General features: G+C 34.1%; 1 protein-coding gene across 2 annotated transcripts in view; it reads left to right on the top strand.

Moving 5' to 3' along the window:
* The window catches only part of LOC145663899 (receptor-type tyrosine-protein phosphatase delta-like), a 212260-nt gene extending 189340 nt beyond the window's left edge, over positions 1–22920 (top strand). For both annotated transcript variants that reach the window (XM_081730070.1, XM_081730069.1), the window contains 5 exons: positions 5606–5678; positions 7927–8138; positions 11849–12054; positions 17838–17970; positions 22590–22920. In XM_081730070.1, the coding sequence (XP_081586196.1) occupies positions 5606–5678; positions 7927–8138; positions 11849–12054; positions 17838–17970; positions 22590–22778 (813 nt within the window). In that variant the 3' untranslated portion in view covers positions 22779–22920. The remainder of the gene's footprint in view (positions 1–5605; positions 5679–7926; positions 8139–11848; positions 12055–17837; positions 17971–22589) is intronic.
* Positions 22921–23512: the final 592 nt, after the last annotated feature.

Below are 23512 nucleotides of genomic sequence, written 5' to 3'. Positions count from 1 at the left end.
AAAAATAACTTATGTAACCATTAATGAAATTGCGATTTATGATTCCTTGTGGTAGGTTCAAAATTTATTAAACTAAAATACATTTAATAATTTATCTTCTCATTTGAAAGTTACTAATGATTTCTTTCCTCAGTCTGCTATTATAAAGTAATGTAAAACACTGGAATGTTGCAGGAATTGATAATATGCTATAAAAAGAATTATTTACTGTAAATCAATGAAAGTAATTTTATGCTTTTTTCTTTAAAATATGTTCTCTTCAAACAACAATGATAAGGTATAGTTGTAGATTATTTGAACACTGTTCATTATTTCAATTGTTAAATCTTTGTCCTCATTATTTCGAGTCACATTTTAGTTGCTATTTGCCTGCCTATATTTTGATTTTGAAATGCCTATTTTTCGTTTTTATTGCCTAACATCCGATCTGTAATAACAAGTAATCAACTCTTAGTACCGTCGTAGCGTCGCTCTTCTCTTTAATTTCATTCAAACTCATGGAATGCGCATTATTACTTTTTAAAGTCACCTCACAAATAGTCTCTACTGGGGGTATAGGGCCCCGGCAGCAGCCTAACTGGAGGGGCCCATTTCGGCATTCATGGGGCTCCAATACACATTTAGATAATATGATGCTGGGGCCCCATTGTTCCGATTGTTGAAATATATTATTATTAGGCCACAAACAAAGGGCCCCAAACAGGACTTCATTCCAATAATGGGACCCCAAGACTACATTCAATGATGGGGCCACCGGACAAACTACGAGTAACTATGCTCCAACACAGCAGACATGTTTTATCTTACTTACCATGTTATTCAATATTATATATATATTATGAGGGCCCCGGCCAGTCCGAGCAGCCCACATATTGCTCGACCATGCTAGAACCTCCGAATACAATATATTACACTATGTAGATACATTTTATGACTCATATCTTAAAGATGACTCGTTGAATGAATGTCAACAGCCCACAGATTATTTTCATAGTAACTCCTTCATATAGTAACATGTTATATCTATACTAAACATTTAATGCCTGCAACCTACTACTCATTTTCGCAATTTTCTTCAAGAAAACAAAGTTGTCAAATCATCTTCCTACAGTCTAAACCACTAAATATTAAACACAAAATTACAAAATCTATTATAAATAAAATAGTTTGTGTGTTTGTCCGTCTGTCTGTGTGCGGCCTAGGGACCAGACGAGTGGACCGAGAGTTATCAAATTTTGGTCAGGGGTACCTTAGTTCAGGCCCCAGATCAAGACGAAGCGTTCTTTTAATTTCGAACCAGGGGGGTCTCAGAGGGGGCGTTTACCGGGACCGGCCTGGGGTGTGGGCTGAGAATTACCAAATTTTACTCACGAGTACCTTGGTCCAGGCCCAAGCCAAGACGAAGCTTTTTTTTTTTTTTTTCAAAATTCGAACCAGGGAGTTTCAGCGGGGCATTTACCGGGACATGTAAAAGTAGTAGAAAATGACCGATATTAGTGTCGAATACATAGTTTTCGCGGTCGCTGAGATCAATGATGAAACTCCGATCGCATTCATTCCATTCGGCTGCTGGCCGGAGGTCACTGGAGGGGGGGGGGTGGAATACCGAGACATGTAAAAATAATTCAAAATGACAGATATTAGTGTCGAATCCATAGTTTTCGCAGTCGCTGAGATCAATGGTGACACTTCCATTAGCGATGACTTGCAAATTCAGCTACCAGTGTATGCGGGCCGAGGGTTACCTGCGGGGGGTTACCGAGACGTGAAAATAATCCAAAATGACCGATATTAGTGTTAAATTCATAGTTTTCGCGGTCGCTGAGGTCAATGGTGACACTTCCATTAGCAATGACTTGCAAATTCAGCTACCATTGTATGCGAGCCTAGGGTCACATTTGGGGGTGGGGTTACCGAGACATGTAAAAATTATCTAAAATGACCGATATTAGTGTCAAATCCATAGTTTTGGGGGTCGCTGAGTTCAATGGTAAAACTCAAGATCGCGTTTACTTTGAAATTTAGCCCCCATCAGCTCAGGAACAGGAGTCATAATAGAAGGGTCATCGAGACATGTAAAAATAATCCAAAATGACCGATATTAGTGTCAAATCCATAGTTTTCACGGTCGGTGAAATGAATGGTGACACTCCCATAGGCGTTGACTTCCAAATACAGCCCCCATCGGCTGTGGGCTAGAGGCGTTTTTTCTTTTAAAAAAACTCGAACCAGGGGGTGTCAGGGGGCGTTTAACTGGATATGTATAAGTAGTAGAAAATAACCGATATTTTTTTTCGTTCAGATTGTTTACATAGATATTTTATCTGGCCCATGCGAAGAATGGGTATATTCAGCTAGTAGAAAATAAAAGAAATGGGGATGCATATTTTCAGTTAGCATATCCCTTTTCGTTTAAATATTGTATTGAGTTGAGTCTCAAGTATGTAATATTATACCTATTTATGTATGGAATTTACAATGATAAAGTCCAAATGTTTAAAAGAAAATAAGTAAACAATTGCTGACTGATGTAGTTTTAGGCAGGAAAAGTTCTGTAAATATAATTATGAAAAGTTTCTTCACTCACGCCACACATGAATATGGTTTAATTAAAGCTTGTTAATTTGAGCAGCAAAATAGTGTATTGTTATTACTATTATTATTATATGTAGTTTCACTGTTTCTTTCTAAATAATTCTTTTGTCTTTCATTGTTATTTCTAGATAAAGTGTTTCACATAAATGCAAATTTTAGGTACATGTTGTTAAATTTTTATCTTCCCTCAACATTAACTTTCCCTAACATGAAAATTATTTTACTATGTACTACTTATACTACATAGTAGATCATTTTGTTTTCTATATAATTACGTATTATTAACCAAAACTATCGTGAGTTAAACATGAAGATGAATATAGAATGTCACAAAGTACATCAACTCCATCTTTACTAGTGTAAAAAAACTGTCCTAAGCTACGTAGTAATCAAATGCAATACCGTATACTTATATTTTCACGATTCCGTATGATTGATGTCTACAATTTCAGCAGGTGAATAACTTCGTTTAATCCGTGGGTCTAATGTTTCGAATTTACTTTAACAACTTATATTTTCTATTTCAACCACTACAAAAGATAGAACTAAAGAATCTCAAAGCAAGAATAGAAACTAAATTGCTTGCCAGAAAATAGGAATTATAATCATGCATACTAAAATGGTACATGATAGGTCTTTTCGCTAAATAAAATGAAATTAAATATTTAAGTTTTACGTTCCGTGGTCATGCCGGAAAGGCTAAAGGAGACGGAAATGATGAGATATGAAGGAAATGGTGGAATGAAGAAAGTGGGAGGAAATGGCAGAATCCAGATAAATTCTACGCACACGATGTTTGTCAGCCACAAAGTTCAGTTGGTGTGATCTGGGATCGAACCCTGGACCCCCATGCACCAGAGCTGAACGCTCTACCACTAAGCCACCGCGGCCCCTGTCTTTCTTCGCTAAAGTGTTTCATCGGATACTGAAAGGTAAAAGTAGAAAGAAAAGGACAGAGAAGAACATAAGAAGCATTCGGGTGGCTACCACGCATGTTGGAATGCAGAATCGGGTGATAAAGCATAATGTTACCAGGCTGAAAGTACCATTTACTTTCACACTCGTAATGCTATCACATAACTTTCTGTTCCAACGTTCAAGTCTGGATGCTTCATATCTATTTCTCTGTACCTCTCTCCCTACTTCTTCCTTCCCTATTTGATGAAGCGCTTTAGAAAAAACGTTTATAGTATACCATATTAGTGTATATGATTGTCTTTTCTGGGAAATAATACAGTAAAATCTCTGAATAACGGACAGGGAAGGGACATATTTATTTGTCCGTGAATGATATGTGTCCGTTACAGAGAGGTTAAGCAAATTTAGATCTTTCTCATCTCACGCGGTGCTTGTATGCAATATACAAGGTTAGCATAAATGATTAATTCGTTTTGAAAAGCTTTGTACACACATAAAAGATATATGAAAAGAACCACAAACTCACCAAGTTTATACACAAACTACCAATGTTCAATATGTGTCCCTTTGGTGACACGACACACGTCCAAACGATACTCGAGCTCATTCCATACATTTTGTAGCATAGTCCTGTCATTGTCTACACTGCAGCACTCATGCGTTCTTTGAGCTCGACTCAGAATTGCGGTAGTGGGGGTACGTAAACAAGGTCCTTAACGTATCCCCACAGGAAGATGTCGCACGGCGTTAAATCAGGAGATCTGGGAGGCCAGGGGAAGAAAGCTAGGTCATTCTTACCAACACGCCCAATCCATCGATGCTAGATGTGCCAATGATGGGGTGCCCCGTCTTGCGCCCCCGACCCTTATGCTGCCACCTGGAATACGCAATACAAACTTGGTGAATTTGTGGTTCTTTTCATATATCTTTCATGTGTGTACGTGTAATATTTTTGAAAATATAGTATTTTCAAAACAAATGAATCATTTATGTTAACCCTGTTGTAAACACATTAGCTCTGAATGTAAATACAGGGTAATATGGAAATGCTGTATTCCGTGTTCGAATTACTAGGAAACTTTTCAAAACAGTGAGAAAATTTTGAAACAGAGTCTCAACAATTTTTGTTTACTCAACGAAAGTTCCTACCAGACAGCAATTTATTGTGGTTAGAGGAAAGAAGAATTTGAGCTTGTTAATTGCTCCGTGTGGTAGTTCACCAGGTCATTGACTTACAACAAAGACATAAGGAAGGGATTTTCTGTCTGCTGGACTGTATCGTAGGTTTATTTTTAAAATTTAAGAAAATGTTTTCTATACTAAATAGCTACGAACGGAAAATAATTGCTGTCCGATGGAAGAGGTTACTAAAAACGTTAAAGGAAAAAGATTACTCGTATCTGAGGGTGCTGTAAATGGAGGATTCTATCGTGCAATGCGTAATACCCATAGTTTTGCAAGTTCAAAAAAAAAGTTCCTATTATGGAGGTATCTGTTAAAGGAGATATCGCTGTATTTAAAAGAACTGTATGTATTGTGAAGGTATCCGTTAAAGGAGATTTCACTGCATTTAAAACACTGTATATTATGGAGGTGTCCGTTAAAAAAGATTTCACTGTATTTTTTTGATTTGACATTAGTAGAGTAAATATAAATTCGCAATGTTTCGTTCACTAAAGATACAAGAATACTTAAGTGTTTATTGTATGAATAAGGAAGCTAACTTAACTTCTTTTTTGTTATTATAATTGTGAGCATTGATTCCAATTTAGCTATGGTTAATTTACAAGCGATTATTGAGGAATATACTTACCTACATTCATCCGACACCATATTACCCTACAACTTAAACACTTTTCTTTGTCCAACATTTCGAAATTTTATATGAAAACTCAGTACACTTTTCATTGTAAATAATTCTTCAAGTAATATATGAAGAAGGGTGACAATATATCATTAGGAATGGTTATGTTTCTTTTTCTAGAGCATTTCTCTTAGAAATAAATTATTTTAAATATTATATATAATCCAGTTAAAATTATTAATTTATTAGATCATAAAGAGTAATTATAGATTCATATTATATTCGTAGGTAAGAGCAAGAAACGCAGAAGTGGCCGAAGATGGCGAGGAAAGTAGCGTAAAGGCTGTAACGAGAGAATCTGGTAAATTAATAGCTTAATTTTTGTAACCTAATAAAATTATATCGACGAAGGGTATTTTCTTCATTCCTTAGGGAACTAAACTCGTAACTGTCATCAATCAACAATTAGTTTGTATTTTTACTTTTCATACATTTGTCCTCATTTTATATATATATTCTCGTTTCATACATTTATCCTTGTTTCAAATACTTTTCATATACTTATCCTCGTTTCATACATCTATCGTTGTTTCATATACTTTTCATATACTTATCCTCGTTTCATACTTTTATCCTTGTTTCATATACTTTTCATATACTTATCCTCGTTTCATACATTTATGCTTGCTTCATATACTTTTCATTTATTTATCCTCGTTTCATACATTTATCCTTGTTTCATATACTTATCCTCGTTTCATACATTTATCCTTGTTTCATATACTTATAATCATTTCATACACTTATCCTTGTTTCATATACTTTTCATATACATATCCTCGTTTCATACATTTATCCTTGTTTCATATACTTTTCATTTATTTATCCTCGTTTCACACATTTATCCTTGTTTCATATACTTTTCATTTATTTATCCTCGTTCCACACATTTATCCTTGTTTCATATACTTTTCATATATTTGTTCTTGTTTCATATACTTTTCATTTACTTATCCTCGTTACTTTTCAACATCCCCTTTAAAAACAACAAACTAAGCAATTTTTCATGCTTCTGTCTTTTAAGTGCTTTTAGTTAGCTTTCATTCTTAATATCAGCTTTACAATATAATACATGATGTCCATTACTATATTTCAGTCAAAGAAAAATTTTTACAAAAGTATTAATTGTTCTTTAGGGTCACAAGTATAGCAAATGACGTTCAGTTTTAAGGAAGCAATTTGGCAGTTAACAAATTCAAAAGGTTTACATTAGAAGTGGTAAGACTGATCAACAATTTTAATTAAGAACTTATCCTGAAATTATTAAACAAACTGAATTAAGAACTATGAGGTAGAAAGGAGAGGAAATATTTGAATAGTCGAAATTCCAAACACTTAAACATGGTGTAAAATTTCGTTCTCGTAATGAAATAATTAGGATTATAAAAAAACTATTAAAAAGGATATTCTCTAGGAGATTAGTTGGTCTTGTAGAGTAATAAGAACGGAATGGAAGAAAGATGTCAAAATGTCACTATCTTGTCTTTCTTGGCCCGAGATGTATTTTAACACTTCTTTTTACCATTCATTTCTGTCACAACACATTTCAAAATTTTCGGGAATGGACTTAAATATTTTACACATAAACACTTTTTATATCAAAATTAAGTAACAATGAAAAATTATAATTAATCTCTCAAATATTTTTCTGATTAACCTAGGCCAAAGAGAAAAACGAAATCTTGTTTGGTCATGTTATAATAACACTAGTCCTCTTCCTACAAACTTTCTCCGTTAGTACTAATGAAAGGAAGAAACAACCGATTTTCTTTATTTTACACACCAAATTCTCTATAGGTGCGAATTCTAACGTGAAGAGTGAAAAAGTGATTGACTGGACCGAGATTCAAGCCCGAAACCTCCGGCATAAGCACTACACCACCCAGTTCACTTCCCAGAACAGCCACTCACTCTCGAGGTCGGTGTTCTCATCTTGGACCACGTGGATTGTACCACAAACCCCTGCTGGGATTGGACAAATCCGGGAGGTCACGAGTTCGAGTGCCGGTCCAGTAGTCACTTTTTGACTCGTTTCGTTACTATTTGCACTTATTGGTGTGTAAATAAAAAAAATCGGTTGTTTCCTTCTTTCGTTAGTATATATGAAATCAACCGTCATAAGATGTTCGATACAAGGACACAGGATTGTCCAATCACAGCAGCAGTCTGTAGTACAACCCACGTGGAACGAGATGAGAGCACCGACCTCGAGAATGAGAGAGTGAACGGCTTTTCTGGGAAGCGGATTGGGTGGCGTAGTGGTTAACGTATCGGCACGATATGCCAGAGGTCTCGGGTTCGAGTCTTGGTTCAGTCAGTCACTTTTTCAATCTTTGCGTTCCTTCGTTAGGTTCATTCACTGCATTAATCTGCTGTTAAATAATTCAAGTGAAATTATTCATCCATCAAAGGAACGTACTATATAAACATGAAGCTATCGTGCACGTCTGAAATATTTATTAACCTGTAAAGTTGTATATAGCTAGATTTTAAATTACAAATTTCCATTGTATATAATTATTTACACATTTATGTATGCTTCTTTATAGCACCAAGCAAGCCACGGAATTTACGTTTAGTTGAAAGGAATGCAACTTCATTGACAGTGGAATGGGGTCATCCAGATATTGCCAACGGAAAAGTTAGATCGTTTCTCATTAACGTGGATGAAATAGATTCTTACAATTCTTCCAATTGCTGTGAATATTATCCAATCCATGAATACATCGTCAAAAGCGAAAGACCTACATATGAATATCAAGTAAGTATTTTCTATTTGTTTCTATATTCTTTGTTGCGAAATATTTCCACTTTTACTCTGCTTATATGAGTAGAATACTGCAATATTCTTATACCAAAGGATAATATTCAAAGAGCACATAGACTTGAACATTAACGAATTAAACTGAATTGTACAAATCATAATAAAATTTGATGACGAATTTGGAGAATCGGAAACAATTATCATGAGTTATCTCCCTCGGATCTAATTTTAATTCCTGAGTAGTGTGTGCATTTTTGAACTTTTGGCTCTCTGCTTCAGCCCTTTTCACAAGAGATAAAATCACGAGAAAATACAGCAAAAGTACCAAGGAAATAGAAAAATGTACAGATTTACCCGGGAAAACCACGGCGTATGGAATCGCTGGATACCTCATCGCTTGATGAATCACCTACAGCAACACTGGAAACCATTTCTGCACTGCTTTCTCCGGGTAACGCCGTTCCTGTGTTATGTCCTTGGTGTTTTTGTTATTCCTATTCTATCTTTTGCGAACAAAGCTCTGGGATTGAAATCTTGAAAGCAAATGATCATTCAGAAGTTGAAATTTTAAGTATGTAAGATACTTGGTAATATCATGAGTATGTCCTTACACTGTCCTGCAGTTATTAGGTTTCTATTGCATTTGGATTAACCTGAAATAATAATAAGGTACAGTTGTTTGAAATCCCATAATTACAAAACATTTTTAGAAGGAGAGAGGGAGAGCTAAGTAGTTCTGTATTATGACACATAGGTCATATTATAATCCAAAATAAGGGTACTAAAATGCCTTGTTAACAGATTTAGAAATAACACCTTTCGAAAAGAGAAGGAAGAAGAAACAAAGATTATTTATTTATTTATTTATTTATTTTGTTCAAATCAAAATGTATGATCAAACTATGTACAAGTACTTGATAAACAGTAATAACAACATTGTTATAATTTGTACCTGGCTTTTTGTACAGAAGAGTACTTGTTACATTTCTTCAACGTAATTGACTTAATCTCTATCACCTTCTGCCACATGTGTGGAAGGCATTGTACACCGTCAGCGCGTAAATCTTTGTCGATGTCCCTCAAGTACCGCCATATGGCACGGATGGTGGCTTCTAATGTGCGGTAGTGCTTCTCGTGAAGTGATTCCTTCATTTTGGCTAAAAGATCGTCATGAACATTGTTGTGCGTCTTCTCGAAACTTAATGTTATTGTGGCGCTTCCACTTTCTTCCTCTTCTTTACAGCGCTGTTGCTTTTGACTGAATAACACACAGACGTTTTCACTTGCCGTACTTTATCACCTCACATTTCCTTATCAGCTACGGAACTCTTTGTAGTGCTGAAACACAACCCTCTGACGTGAGATGGGAATTGGCATTACTTTTTATACAACTTTTTTTTTTTTTTTTTTTGAAAATACCAATTCATGTAACAAGTTAAGTCATAATAAGTGTAATATATCTTATACTGGTATATAAAACTGAATGTTCAAATGTATGTTGATTTGTGTGTTTTACCGTCATATAAATCCACACCGTTGAATTAACATGTTTGTAGGTTACTGTAGGAAAGACATTGTACGCCATTTAGAATGTCTGGAATAAGTATCACAAGAGGAGAAGGGACTTTAAATATGATAACGAATTCGCCCGGTATTTCTTATAATGTTAGTATGTGTATAATAGGCAAAGACATGCATGTGGCAAATTTCATGTCAAAAGAGCAGTAAATAAGAACAATAAAACGAAAATAAAACTTTCTTGCCCATTTAGCAACATTTTGTTTTACTCTCTAGTTTTCGTATTTATGATTCTTTTCCTATGAAATTTACCACAAATATACATTTCCCGATTATACACATAGTATCAGTATTAAAAGTACCCTGCAAAATCATTAAAAAATTATGTTTTTACAAGAAGACAGTTAAAGATATGCGACAATCATTTTGGACATGAGTGTACATCCTATAGGGGAAGAAAGAGTTCAAATATATCTTTCAAATATTTTCCATAAATCCATCTTTCTGTTACTAAGAATGGGGATTTCAGCTAGTACAGTGTATATCACACATTTGCACGTATATTTAAGAAGAAGTAAAAGTGTGTTTTTCAAACTGTAACATAAATACTGAAATACACCTTACCCCCACTGGTACGTGTTTTCCTTGTAAAAGATTGGGTGTTCGGTGTGCTGATGAAAAACTCCCACAGAAAGTACAGGATTTTACCATTCAATATATACGCTCGAGTAATTGGCGAATAGTTGGTCAACCTACGTATGAAATCACATGAATTGTCAATCCGATTATGCGGTAAAAGTACATATGAAACAACATATGGACGTTTGTTAAATATTTTAATCGAATTCCTCCTAAATTTTTTAAACAGCCTTTTCTATATTATATTTTACACTAGAACATATCCCTTAATAATAATAATAATAATAATAATAATAATAATAATAATAATAATAATAATAATAATTATTATTATTATTATTATTATTATTATTATTATTATTATTATTATTATTATTATTATTATTATTATTATTATTATTATTATTATTATTATTATTATTATTATACATCCATAATCGTAGAATAACTTTCATTGCACTAAAATAATTCATAATTCATTATATTAATTAACATTAGATTCCCTATAGGCTGTTTCCAAAAACCACAATTAACATTCGATATACTCATAATTAAAAATCATAAATTATTGTTTTCCATCTATCTTCTTAACTGCATATCAGAGACAAAATATTAATACGATTCAGTTGGAATTTGTATTATACATGTCGATTTGAGGCTTTGATTAATTTACAGCCGCATGTTTTAATCCAAATTACTGATCACAAAACAAGAACTCATGTTTTCGTATTTAGCAAACTGTAAAACCAAGACATTCCGGTTGTTTATTAATATCGATCAGAAAAAATTTTCTTAGATTTTAATTTTAAAATCATATGATACGGATCAAATTCCAGTTTTAGCAGCCTGAGCTACAAATCGAAACTCGAGTCGCCACTTTTCAAATATCTCGTAATGCGCTAGGTTCAGGTTCAGTTTAGTGGCGCATTACAACACCTTCACTACAAGTAGTTCCACAAGTTATTTATATGAACAAGCTACTCAGTTTTAAATGTCTTTGAGCTACTGACAGAATATTTAAAAAAACGATTTCCAAGAAAAAGAATTAACAATGAGAAACGTGACTGCTTAATAGAAAGAACATTTATCTGTCATCTCTGAAAGATAGAACGAATTAAATCATGTAGCACAATTTTAAAAACAAAATTTTCGTGTGTGCTGAAATCCGACTTCAATCGGATATGATATTTTATACACTGTAATTCAAATCTGACCCCAAAATATGAGATCGATTGTGTTAATACCATTAGAAGAATAAGAATATTGTTGAGAGAAGATATTCGTTAGTACTATAGGTGTTCTTCCATAACTAGCAGCCCATTCGTACTATTTTTCGTTGATTTTTCATTCCACTCACCTAATTTTGTAATTTGTTCTCCATATCCACATCTAGAATACTTTCAGTCTTTTTCCATCTCTTTTTCATAGCGTCTGTATTTCTGCCTTTTAAAGTATAATACTTTACATGAAACAGTTGAATGTGTTTTGAAATTCTATCTATCCATTGAAAACTGTTATAAAATGTGCATTTTTTCCCTTTACGCAACTAGTTCACTGATTTGAAGCCAGCATCCTCTTACACCATGAGTATTTCTGCGAAAACGGTAGCAATGGGTCCTCCAGTGCAATTAACTACGGTTACAACACCTCCGACACCGTCACTTCAACCTCCATCACAGATCAAGGCAGCTGGAGAGACGAACACAACATTTGAGGTCACGATTCATCCAATGGAAGAGTATGAAGAGCTTGTAAGGTACTTCATAATTTGCTTCTTGTGTACATTTTTAAAATATTCTCTTCTGATCTAATGTAAGTATCTAATCTAACTCTGATATAATTTCAAAATTGTGATATTTTTCAAATCTCAGTACAAATAATTAAGTGATACAAGTATGTAATGCAGTGTTAGTTCTAAGAGATAGCTTCGCAGTTAATGTTGGGTTGCTGTGATTGAAACAACCGATGCCACATAGAACAGAAAGGTATTCTCCACACAAGTATTTATTTATTTATCAACACAACTGGCAGATGCCCAATTAGATTGTTGAAATATTACAATATATTTTTACAACAGTTTTTTTTAGTGCCTTACAGGACATTGTGATATAATAATTTTATCACAACATAATTTGTTATAGAAAGAACATATTCTTCAAATTGGTGACTTCAACATTATGTTCGTCCTAGACCTTTTGCAATAGAAGAGAACTGTATTATTGGTTCTAGTTCTAATTGAACGAACATGGAAGTATAATGAAGATATAAAGTTTGAGCAATCGAATTCATTTTGAACTATTTTTTGGAGGATCGTCAATATTACGTCTTTGTTCTAATGAGTAATTATTAAAATTGTCTACCAGTGTGTTATAGTTTTCAAATGATGGATAAATACAAGTTATTTTGTATATCAAACATCTAAGAAATTTTAATTGGACTTTTTCAATTTGTTGGCGATACGTTTGTTGCAAGAGGTTCCAAATTATAACATTATACAAGTGTGATTGGTTCATCAGTATCACATGTGATATGTCTAGAAGAACACACCATAATATACCTTTTTTATTAGATTCAATTCCCGTTTCGGAAAACCAGTATTTATAATTAATAGAAATTTAAGGATATGCATGGTATCTCACTTGAAGGTAGCCCTGGAAAATGTTGGCTTTAAAAAAGTACAAGAGGAAATGAAACAAAACATTTCCATATCATACTTGTATATATAAGAAATGAAACGAAATGAGGTTGCCACAGGAGCTGCTAGAAAGGTCCTTCTTGAACTTTCAAACACAACGTTCCATGTTTCTGAAGATGGCTGCTAGAACCTCTGGTGTCACCGCCTGGAACTTTCGCCGAATGCTCTTATGTAACTCACCCATTGTGCATGGTCTATACACGTCTTTTATTTTATTTTTTAAAGATATTTTGGCAAGGAAAAAAGTCAGGTGATAGTTCTTAATAGAACATGAATCCATTACTTTCTCTTACAATGAACATGCGTTTTTCAATTGAATGTCTGCATTACGACATGAAAGCAAGCTTACGCAACCGTCTCTTTTCGTGTTAGTGTCTCTACTTTCTTATGGACCAACATAATGTAAACGAAATCCCGGCCCACGGAAAGTATTTTTTTTAATTTTTGTAACACTTTTATCATTAAAATAAAATAAAAATAATAGTAATTTGCCCTTGTACATAATATATAATGCATAAAAAGTTATTTACTTACGTTATGAAACATAACTGTGGGAGCGTCAGCGAGCGAAGGGGGTTAGAAGCCCTGAAGGACTCGTTTTGTTCCACCTTTACCCATGATAATACCATGTGACTACGTCACACTCGGATAGTCCAACTTTGAACCTCATCCGCTTCTTTGTGACCAAAATGATTTTTTTTAGAGTACCGCGTAAAAAAAAAAAAAATGTCTCATGTTCTTACGAAATGTAACCCAAACATAATTATCTTTTTATTTTTATCAACACACAAAGTGACAGTTTTCTTCTATTACTGTAATACATAATACATGCACCACAAGTTTGGACAATCGTAAACTGCAGCCGATCAGAAACGTGTATTTAGTTCCTATGGATAGGGTCGAGAGTAAAAAGAAATACACATTGTGAAACACTGTCGAGTCTTACTAAATCATATCGTTTTGTTTTGGCAACTCTTCGTGTGAAGTGAACTTTCACAAGAAAAGAGTCTACTGAATTAAATTTAATGAGATTTATCAAAAGCTATTATTTTATGAAAAAAAGTGCCATTCAAAGTTTCTAAAGTGTGCGTACGGTCTTCACTCTTTTAAGCTTTCAAATTTTGCAGCTATTTAAGAAGTTTAATTAAATTATGAGAAACCAACTAATAAAGTTTCAATAATGCTATTTTTTTATTAAACACTCTAACTTTATGATAAAAATTTTCAAATAAACATATATTTATTCTCCATATTTGAAAATACTGGATTTATACAAGATAGTTTTTATTATCTTAATTGAAAGTCACCAATAGGGCGAAAGAAATAACTATTAATTCATTTTTTTGTGCACGGTTCATGTAATGTAAATGTTACCCATTACAAATTTCGTTTGCATGAAGACTGATTCAATTCAAGTTAGAATCAGTTGCATGTTTAAGCTGCGAGATTTTGTAGTTTTCCATTCGCTCAAGGATTCGATTCTTTTATTCACTTTTTTATTCGCTTATTTTGTTTGAGGAACTGGTCCCATTTAGGTTAGAATTAAGTTCACATTTAAACTGCAAATTTGTTCATTGAATGTGCTTTTAGTTCGTTGAAGGATATAATTATCTAGAAAATCGGAAGTCTGTATTGGTTTTCGATAATCGATATATATTGTAAGGTAGACTATTTTAAAAGTAAAATATAAGAACTTTCAAAACAACTTTTATGTCCTTGGGTTATTTAACGAATAACAAGAATTAATGGAATTGGTATAAAAAATATCCCGTAGATAATGGAATACAAACAGAACAGGTAGTATGAGAAATTAAATGCCAAAATGGTTCGAGAGAAACACTGGAAACGAAAGTAATATGTGTATTTTCTCTTCAGTGTAAAGAATTACTTTTGTAGATATTGAACAGAAATAAAACACTGAACTGCTGAACAAGACTGTGCTATTCATAAAAATAAATACTTTACATGTTAAGTTTCGATCTTCTAACCAAGATCCTCATCAGACATACACTAAAAACATCTTACCAATACAATACATACGTTTATAGTGTATGTCTGATGATCTTGGTTAAAAGATCGAAACGTAAGATAGATAGATCCTCATCAGACATACACTAAAAGCATCTTACTAATACAATACATACGTTTTTAGTGTATGTCTGATGAGGATCTTGGTTAGAAGATCGAAATGTAAGATAGATAAATCCTCATCAGACATACACTAAAAACATCTTACCAATACAATACATGCGTTTTTAGTGTATGTCTGATGAGGATCTTGGTTAGAAGATTGAAACGTAGGATAGATAGATAGATCCTCATCAGACATACACTAAAAACATCTTACCAATACAATACATACGTTTTTAGTGTATGTCTCATGAAGATCTTGGGTAGAAAATCGAAACGTAACATGTAAATATTTATTTTTTATAAATAGCACAGTCTTGTTCAGCAGTTCAGTGTTTCATTTCTGTTCTTATTTGCAAGACGTGCAGCAAAGTTGTGTTGTCAGTGTAGATATTGTAATCCAAATGTTAAAATGCTTTTGGGTCACTTATTGCCAAGGCTGGAGCAAATTAGAGTTCTCTTTAGTCTTAAACATCAATGTGACTTATCTCTGTCCGAAATTTTACATTATTATTATTATTATTATTTACATTTTTACCAATCTCTTATTTTCTTTGCTTTCTTTTTGTAATTATTTACGCTTTTAACTTATATTCTTAATTTTTATTGTGATAGTCCTTTCATAAGCACAAGTATAGGCCGTTGGCGTACAAATATTCTCACTGCTGACGTCATCCTTAATCATTCAGTCAATCTAGTTATAACCAATGAACAAAACACAAAGTAAATGCTTCGCTTGCTCACCTGATCTGTCCTTAAGTAGAAAATAACAAGCTAACCATAAATTTCGGCTCCATTTATGAACTTTCTCTTACAGGCTATATGTTGAAATATTCAACATTTTCCTTCGCAAAACTTTATTATATATTCATAAATTTAAGATGCCTTATTTTATCTGGACTTATATATATATATATATATAGATAGATAGATAGATAGATAGATAGATAGATAGATAGATACAGGGTGTTAATTTATTATGTAGCCAAAATTCACTACTGAAATCTTTACACCTAAACAATAAAAAAAAGTCCATATGAACATAAAGCGAAAAACGCATTGTTACCAGGTTACAAGATGCCGAAATCATGAAAATTTTAACTTTGAGGCTGCCTAGCTCCAAAACTACAAGAGATATCAAAGCTGTTAAAGAAATATTAGAGGAACTAGTACACTGTCTATCGAAATAATCATATTTCAGAGTTGGGACATATCGGCGCAACGTATTTTACAGAGAGAGCTGCAGTATAGGTTCCACTCTTCCTCCTCTTTCTCTAAAATCATGTACACCGGCACAACCCAAATCTGAAACATAGGTGTTTAGATAGAGAGTGTACTAGTTGTACTAGTTCCTCTAATACTTCTTTAACCACCTTCGATATCTCTCATAGTTTTCGAGCTAGACAGCCTCAAAGTTACAAATTTCTCGATTTTGGCATCTCGTAACTTTGAAACAACACGGTTTCCGCCTTATGTTCATATGGATTTCTTTTTATTGTTTAGGTGTGAGGATTTTTGATACATAATAAATGAACACCCTATATATATATTTATATATATTAGTAATATATATATATATATATAATTTATATATATATTATATATATATTTATATATTTATATATATATATATGTGTGTGTGTGTGTGTGTGTGTTTGATAGTTTCAGTAATGGTAATATTACAATTCTTTAAAATTAAATATAATTGAACTTGATTACAGGAATGTCGGTTTCCGTGACACATTATCTGTTGCTTCAAACGTTAATTGGGACCAACTAATTTTTCATAAGGAAAATTATTTTATACCATACTTAGTATGACTTCACAAATGTATCAAACTTATATATAATGTGTCCCAAGCTCGTATCTGTAATTTAGGGTTAATCGAGCGGTCAAATACTGAATCATTCCCAGCCTTCGATGTCTGGTATTGATAATATTGAATATCTCAGTTGTAGTGCTACTCGCTAATAACGACACTATTTTTAGGTCCCTTTGGCCATTACAACCGAGTTCAAGTGTATACTGCAAAGTCTAACATCATTGGATGAAGAAAGTATACGATAGTTTGCGGGAAATGATAAGCTTTGGTCAAAATTATATTTGAAAAATCTTGAAATCTTTAAGTCTTACGTCCCACTGTTATGCCGTTAGGCTAAAGGACACGGTGATGATGAGAAATGAAGGAAATGGAGGAATGTAGAAAATGGGAGGAAACGGGAGAACCCCGAGAAAAACATAAAGTTCACTTGGCGCGAACTACAGATCTCATGCACCAGAGGTGAACGCTCTACCACTGATCCACCGCGGCCCCAATAGTTATTTTTGGCTTTTATATTTGAATTTCATCTAGTCAATATCATAAAAGTGAATGAATGAGAAGATAAGTTTTTGTGCTCTTCCACCGGGAATCGAACCGAGGGACTACGTGCACAAAGGCACATACGCTAGTCACTAGACCAGCAGGAAGGACTATATTAGACACTGTAGAGAGTTTCAGATTTATATTATTTATCTTTGTAATACTTTTTTTATTCGTAAAAGACCGACTTGTATTCTCGAATTGTACCATTATATTTATCTTGGTAGTATTTATTCAAAAATCTTAAAAAAAAAAACGTATATTATTTCATCATCTATCTAACTTTAATTCTCGATTTGTAAATAAATATTTATTTTAAACAGCATTATCTGTATTTTCTGTTTATTTCAGCCGTTACCTGATTTTAGTGAGAAGCGATGATTCGAACAGCAAATTACCTGATACGAAACTCAGTGGCGATATAAAAGAAGAAATTGAAAGTTTGATAAATGGAACTTTTTATGTTGCAAAAGAATTACAAAAGGTATGTGTACGTAACTATTATCATTAAAGTGAGAATTCGATGTTCACTGTTGACTCGAACTATTAGGGAATTTCAAACTGAGAAATAATTAGGTTTTTAGAGTACTGAGTGCGTCATACTCCTTCATATGAACATCACTAAATATACTTATAAGGAAAAGATAATTATGGCTATACTGTGATAACTATAAATATGTTTGTTCAGTAGGAGTAGGTAATATAACCATGGATAAGTTTGTTCAGTAGGAGTAACTTAATATAAGAATGAATAAGCTTGTTCGGTAGGATATCAATATAACCATGAATAAGTTTGTTCAGTAAGAATAGCTCATTATAATAATAACTTTGTTCAGTAAGAATAGCTCATTATAACCAAGAATAAGTTTGTTCTGTAGGAGTAGCTCAATGTAAACACGAATAAATTTGTTGAGTAGGAATAGCTCAGTGTAACCATGAATTAGTTTTAAAAATGGCTTACCTTGTGCCTCCGTATTTATAACTTTAATTGAAAATTTCTTTCCTCTCTGGGAACGTAGTCAGCAGCATTTTTATTATTATATCACCAGGTCCTTACTTTTACGTCTTCTATTGTAAATTTTTTTTAAGAACAATTAGTGCACAGTATTCAGTGATTTAATTTCGAGTTATGATTGTCCTTAATAATTGTTCCTGAATTTCCTATCAATTCGCTGGTTTTACAAAACATTATTTACAACAATAATTTATGCGGAATTCCACAATAGTCTAATTTATGCTCTATGTGATTGTCCCTCAATTTATTTTTGGTTGTTGTAAACATTAATTCCACTAGCAGATTGAACACTTCCCAAATATTGTGAATTTTAAGACTAATGTAGTTGAACGCTTATTTTGGCTTGAGTAGTTTGACCATAAGATTTCTTCTGAAAGCTAGTTCTACATTTATGTTGACACCATGTGTGAATTTGTGAAATTATTTTCAATTGGCAATTCAAATCCAAGTGAAAACAATGTTTCCATTCCAAGTTCCGAAGTGAGGACCGCTATGGCTTAGTGGTAGAGCGTTCAACTCTGGTGCATGGGATTCTTGGTTAGATCCCAGCTCGCGCCAAGTGAGATTTGTGCTGTGTGTGGGATTTCTCGGGGTTCACCCGTTTCCTCCCACTTTCTTCATTCTGCCATTTCATTCATTTCTCATCATCACCGTCCCCTTTAGCCTAGCCTGCATAACTATGGGACGTAAAACTTAAAGATATCATTTCCACCTGTTGATATCCTATTTAGATTTCTTAATAAAACTGCTAACCTTCTTAACGGTGAAGATGTGTAAACTGAAAACGATCAATAACAAAAATATAAATAATGTAATAAATATTGTTCATTAATGTTATGTTTTCTTTGAGATATTGATTACATTGTTCCATTTGTGATCTAGATTACCCTTACCTAAGTTGAGTTTAGGTCCATCGGCCCTGATGAAAAGAACTTGAGAAACATTTCTTTCTGTATTATTGGAACGTGGATATAAAACCGTGGTGCATTCTATGTAATGTTCTGTATCCTGCAGATATTTCGAAGGAAGTTAGGGCTCCTTCTCCCTTAGCGTCCCTGATATACTCTTTAACCCTGGTTAAAATGTTCCTCCTTGTCATACCAATATAGGATTCATTACATTCGCACGAAATATTAGATCCCTGAAGAAGCCAATTCATCCTAGAAATATGTTTTGTATGTACCACGAAACTGGTACCACCAGATTTTGCCGAGAAATTGATTCCAAATGTATTGCCTATTTTCTTTAATCTTTCAGAAAAGCCTAGCCAGTGGGGTAAGGAAACCCATTTTTCTGGGTAAACTTTCCTGTTGTTGTTTGGTTTCTTGGAATATTCCTATACTGAACTTTTCCATTGTTCTAGCGTGTGTGTATCAAAGCAATATTTCTTCCCTAAATCAAACAGTATTTCAATGTGTTTGTTACTCATAAGTTCAGTTTCTTCTATGACATATCTGAAAGTTTTTAAAAATAATTATTCTCTTTGATTAGGTGCGAACGTGTCGATTCTTTGTAAACAAAACGTCTGCCTGTTGCCCGATAGTGGAACTAATGACGTTTTGTTTATTTTATTTTATGTTTTTAGGTTCAGACCTGGAAATATTTTTGCCATGTTTCCCGATCTTCAGCTTCCTCTTTTAGCTCCCAATATTTTCTTCCATTTTTCAAATCATCAATTAGTTGTGTTGTTGTTCTTCTTCTTCCTACTCCTCCCTTTTGGAGGAAATGGGAGAACCTCGAGAAAACCCACACACATGCAGTGTGACCACCCAGTAAAAATATTCCGTACTAACTTATGAAGAAAAAAGTACTAGATCCGGGGAAAAAGTACTAAAATTTTATCTGCTTCCGTTTCACCCTATTTATGACATTTTACGATATTAACATCTTATTAGAAGGTTTCTGGCAGCTTCCCCTTCCCTGTGGGTGGGGACGTGATCCCTTACATTCTTGAAAGTACCCCCAGCTTTAAATTTTTTACAGTCAAAATTCGATACAAACCGTGCAAACCATTTACACCCTCCTAATTTTGACTTTACACTCCTAAACTAAAATTTTTGGCGGAATCCCTGCTTAACTCCTTCCACTACGATTTATTTTCTGAATTTCCTGTCCCTCCTTTCGCTGTATCAAATTCCTTGATGTTATAAAAGTGAGTCTATAGATGGTTTATCATTACATAACTTTCAAAACATCAATATAGTAACCCTATGTGATGCTACAATAGTTTAAATTTTATGACGAGTGTAGCTCGTCATTGTGCGATTCAGCACCGGGAGCCAATGACGAGCTAGACTCGTCATTTCAGTGCAAGGGGTTACTTGTCGTATTAGAACTCACTCTAAAACCATTCCTGGCTGGAGCTCAAGTGGTTCGGATTCCACGTTAATCAGGAGGTCCCGTCTCATATAGCCTCGCTGCTGAAAGGGACGTTAAACTCGAAATCAACTCAACTCACTCTAAAACCACTAAAGCACGGGTTTTCAAACTGTGCGGCACGCCTCCCTAGGGTGGCGCCGAAGGTTGTCAGGGAAAGCGCGAGGACTTTTAAAAGAAGATCCTACAAAGGAATATAATTATACGCAACATTCATACTTAAGTCTGCATCCTTCTTTTTTAGTAATACATAGTGGACTAAGCCTTTGTTCCACATAGATCAGGGATGACCCTTTCCCCTTTGGCTTAAACGTGTATAATGCTTATTAGATGACCACTAACGATCTTCTACTTTATCTTTGGAGTAAATGGTATGTCTTCTTAAATGTCTCTGAAATTTTAAGCGGCGCCTGAATTTTTCTTTCTCTTAATTTTCTGTTATTATTTTTGGAACGATTCTTGAATATCACATTGACTTTGTTCAACATTTAAATGTGCCGGTTTTTTTATTTTAATTCCCTCTGTGCTCGTATTTTTCAATTTTAAGGTAAATATCTGACTTACCATAATTTGTAATTATTATCACCGGCTAATAACATTAAAAGGTGTAGTCAATGTACACAATAGATCACCTGTGTTAATGAGATATTTTCATTAGTGATTAAGAAATGAAACATAGTTTATCATAATCATAGTCTTTCTTTTAGGGACACATGTATTTATGTAGTTGACAATTTCATTTTTGACAGGGGAGGCGCGTTTAGATTTTGGTGGTTGAGAGGAGCCTCAACTGCAAAAAGTTTGAAAACCCCTGCATTAAAGTGATATGACAAATATAGAGGATGTCGGGAGACAAGAAGAAATATCATAAAATGGACTTATTGAGAAAATCTAGTTTTAATTCCTTCATAACCTACTGTTTAAATGGATCACCAAATTTCTAATATTGTTTACTGTGGTCATTTATTAGTTGGAGGAGGCCACCGGACGGGCCCCTATGTCCTACTTCCGCTCTTGTAAATACTATTGTTGAAAAAAAGAAACAGGCAGAAAAAACTTACCAGGAACAGTCAAATTTTCGTACATTGTCAAATTTTCATAAGATTCCTTTTTCTCTTCCATGTATTTATGAGAAAAGAAGAGGAGGAGAAAAGTACTAGATTTGTTGGTGAACGTACTAGAACACTAAAATATTACAACAGGTACTAGATCTAGTAAGAAAGTACTGGCGGTGGTCACACTGCACACATGGTGTTTGTCCACCACAAAGTTCACTTGGCGCGAGCTGGGATCGAACCAGGGACCCTAAACACAAGAGGTGAACGCTCTACCACTGATTTATACGATCGAGTTGGAAACAGGAAGACACCGCACATTATATGTAAAGTGTAGTACAATACTGCCGCCGAGCTTACGTCACCTGTTGAGTCATGTTACCAGTTTCTATTCACCACTTCACTTACAACAAACGATCTTGATTAAACTGCAAGATTGCATAATGCATGACATTCATTTTCCCTCCTTGCTTTAAAAAAAACGAAAAAACTATATACTCGGGATGCGCACATTACACCATGTTCACCTCCATAATTAGTTATTGCCTATTAGATAAGAGTTTATGGTGAATATTAATACTTATATTTAAGTTAACATCTTAGTAGTAGAACTTGGCATTAGATCATATTGAACTTTTATCTTCTCATTAATTACAGACTGGAATGCAGAAACCATTAACAATTACTCTGGGTTCCGGAGAGGAAACAATCAGCGAGTTTGGTATTTTCAACGATTCAGCCTTTGAACCAAATACTGTGTACAGAATTGGAATAGCTGCTGTTCTGGAATATGAGGGAACTGTAGCTGTTGGATACGCAGAAAGCGAACCTTTTTATACAGGGTGAAAAATAAATTGTGGATCTCTTTATTGTTTTCATTCTTGTAATTAACAATTATTGTTTACAATGTTATTTTTGTAATTAAAAAAGGAGTTTTGTTTGTTCAAAATGTACTGCAAATAAAAGACATTTGATATTTCTGTAAGAATCTGTACTATCATATAAGTAGTGATTCTGTAAAAAGTTGTGAAATCAATTTTTTCCTTATAATCCGATGTAACTTTGCTTTTATCCAACCAGTGATGGAACAGTTCACAAATTTCGTGACCCGAAAGAAATGACCCACCAGACCTGGTAACCCGGACAGATCCATGACCTACCAGACCTGGTAATCCGGACAGATCCATGACTCGCCAGGCCTGATTACCCGGACAGATCCATGACTCACCAGCCCTGCTAACCCGAACAGATCCATAACCCACCATACCTGGTAACTTGGACAGATCCATGACCCACCAGACCTGGTAACCTGGACAGATCCATGGCCCACTAGACATGTTAACACAGACAGTTCCATGACTCACCAGCCGTGCTATCCCGGACAGATGCATAACTCACCAGACCTGGTAACTTGGACAGATCCATGACTCACCAGCCATGCTATCCCGGACATGCATAACTCACCAGACCTGGTAACTTGGACAGATCCATGACCAACCAGACCTGGTAACTCGGACAGATCCGGAGACGACCAAATATCGTCATACATATGGAGAGTATGTATGAGGCTGCTAATGTGA

This window comes from Thermobia domestica, chromosome 11, assembly GCF_964235325.1.
Source record: "Thermobia domestica chromosome 11, izTheDome1.hap1.1, whole genome shotgun sequence".
Lineage (NCBI taxonomy): Eukaryota > Metazoa > Arthropoda > Insecta > Zygentoma > Lepismatidae > Thermobia > Thermobia domestica.
Note: the sequence above shows the minus strand (reverse complement) of the source record. Positions and strands in the feature narration are given on the sequence as shown.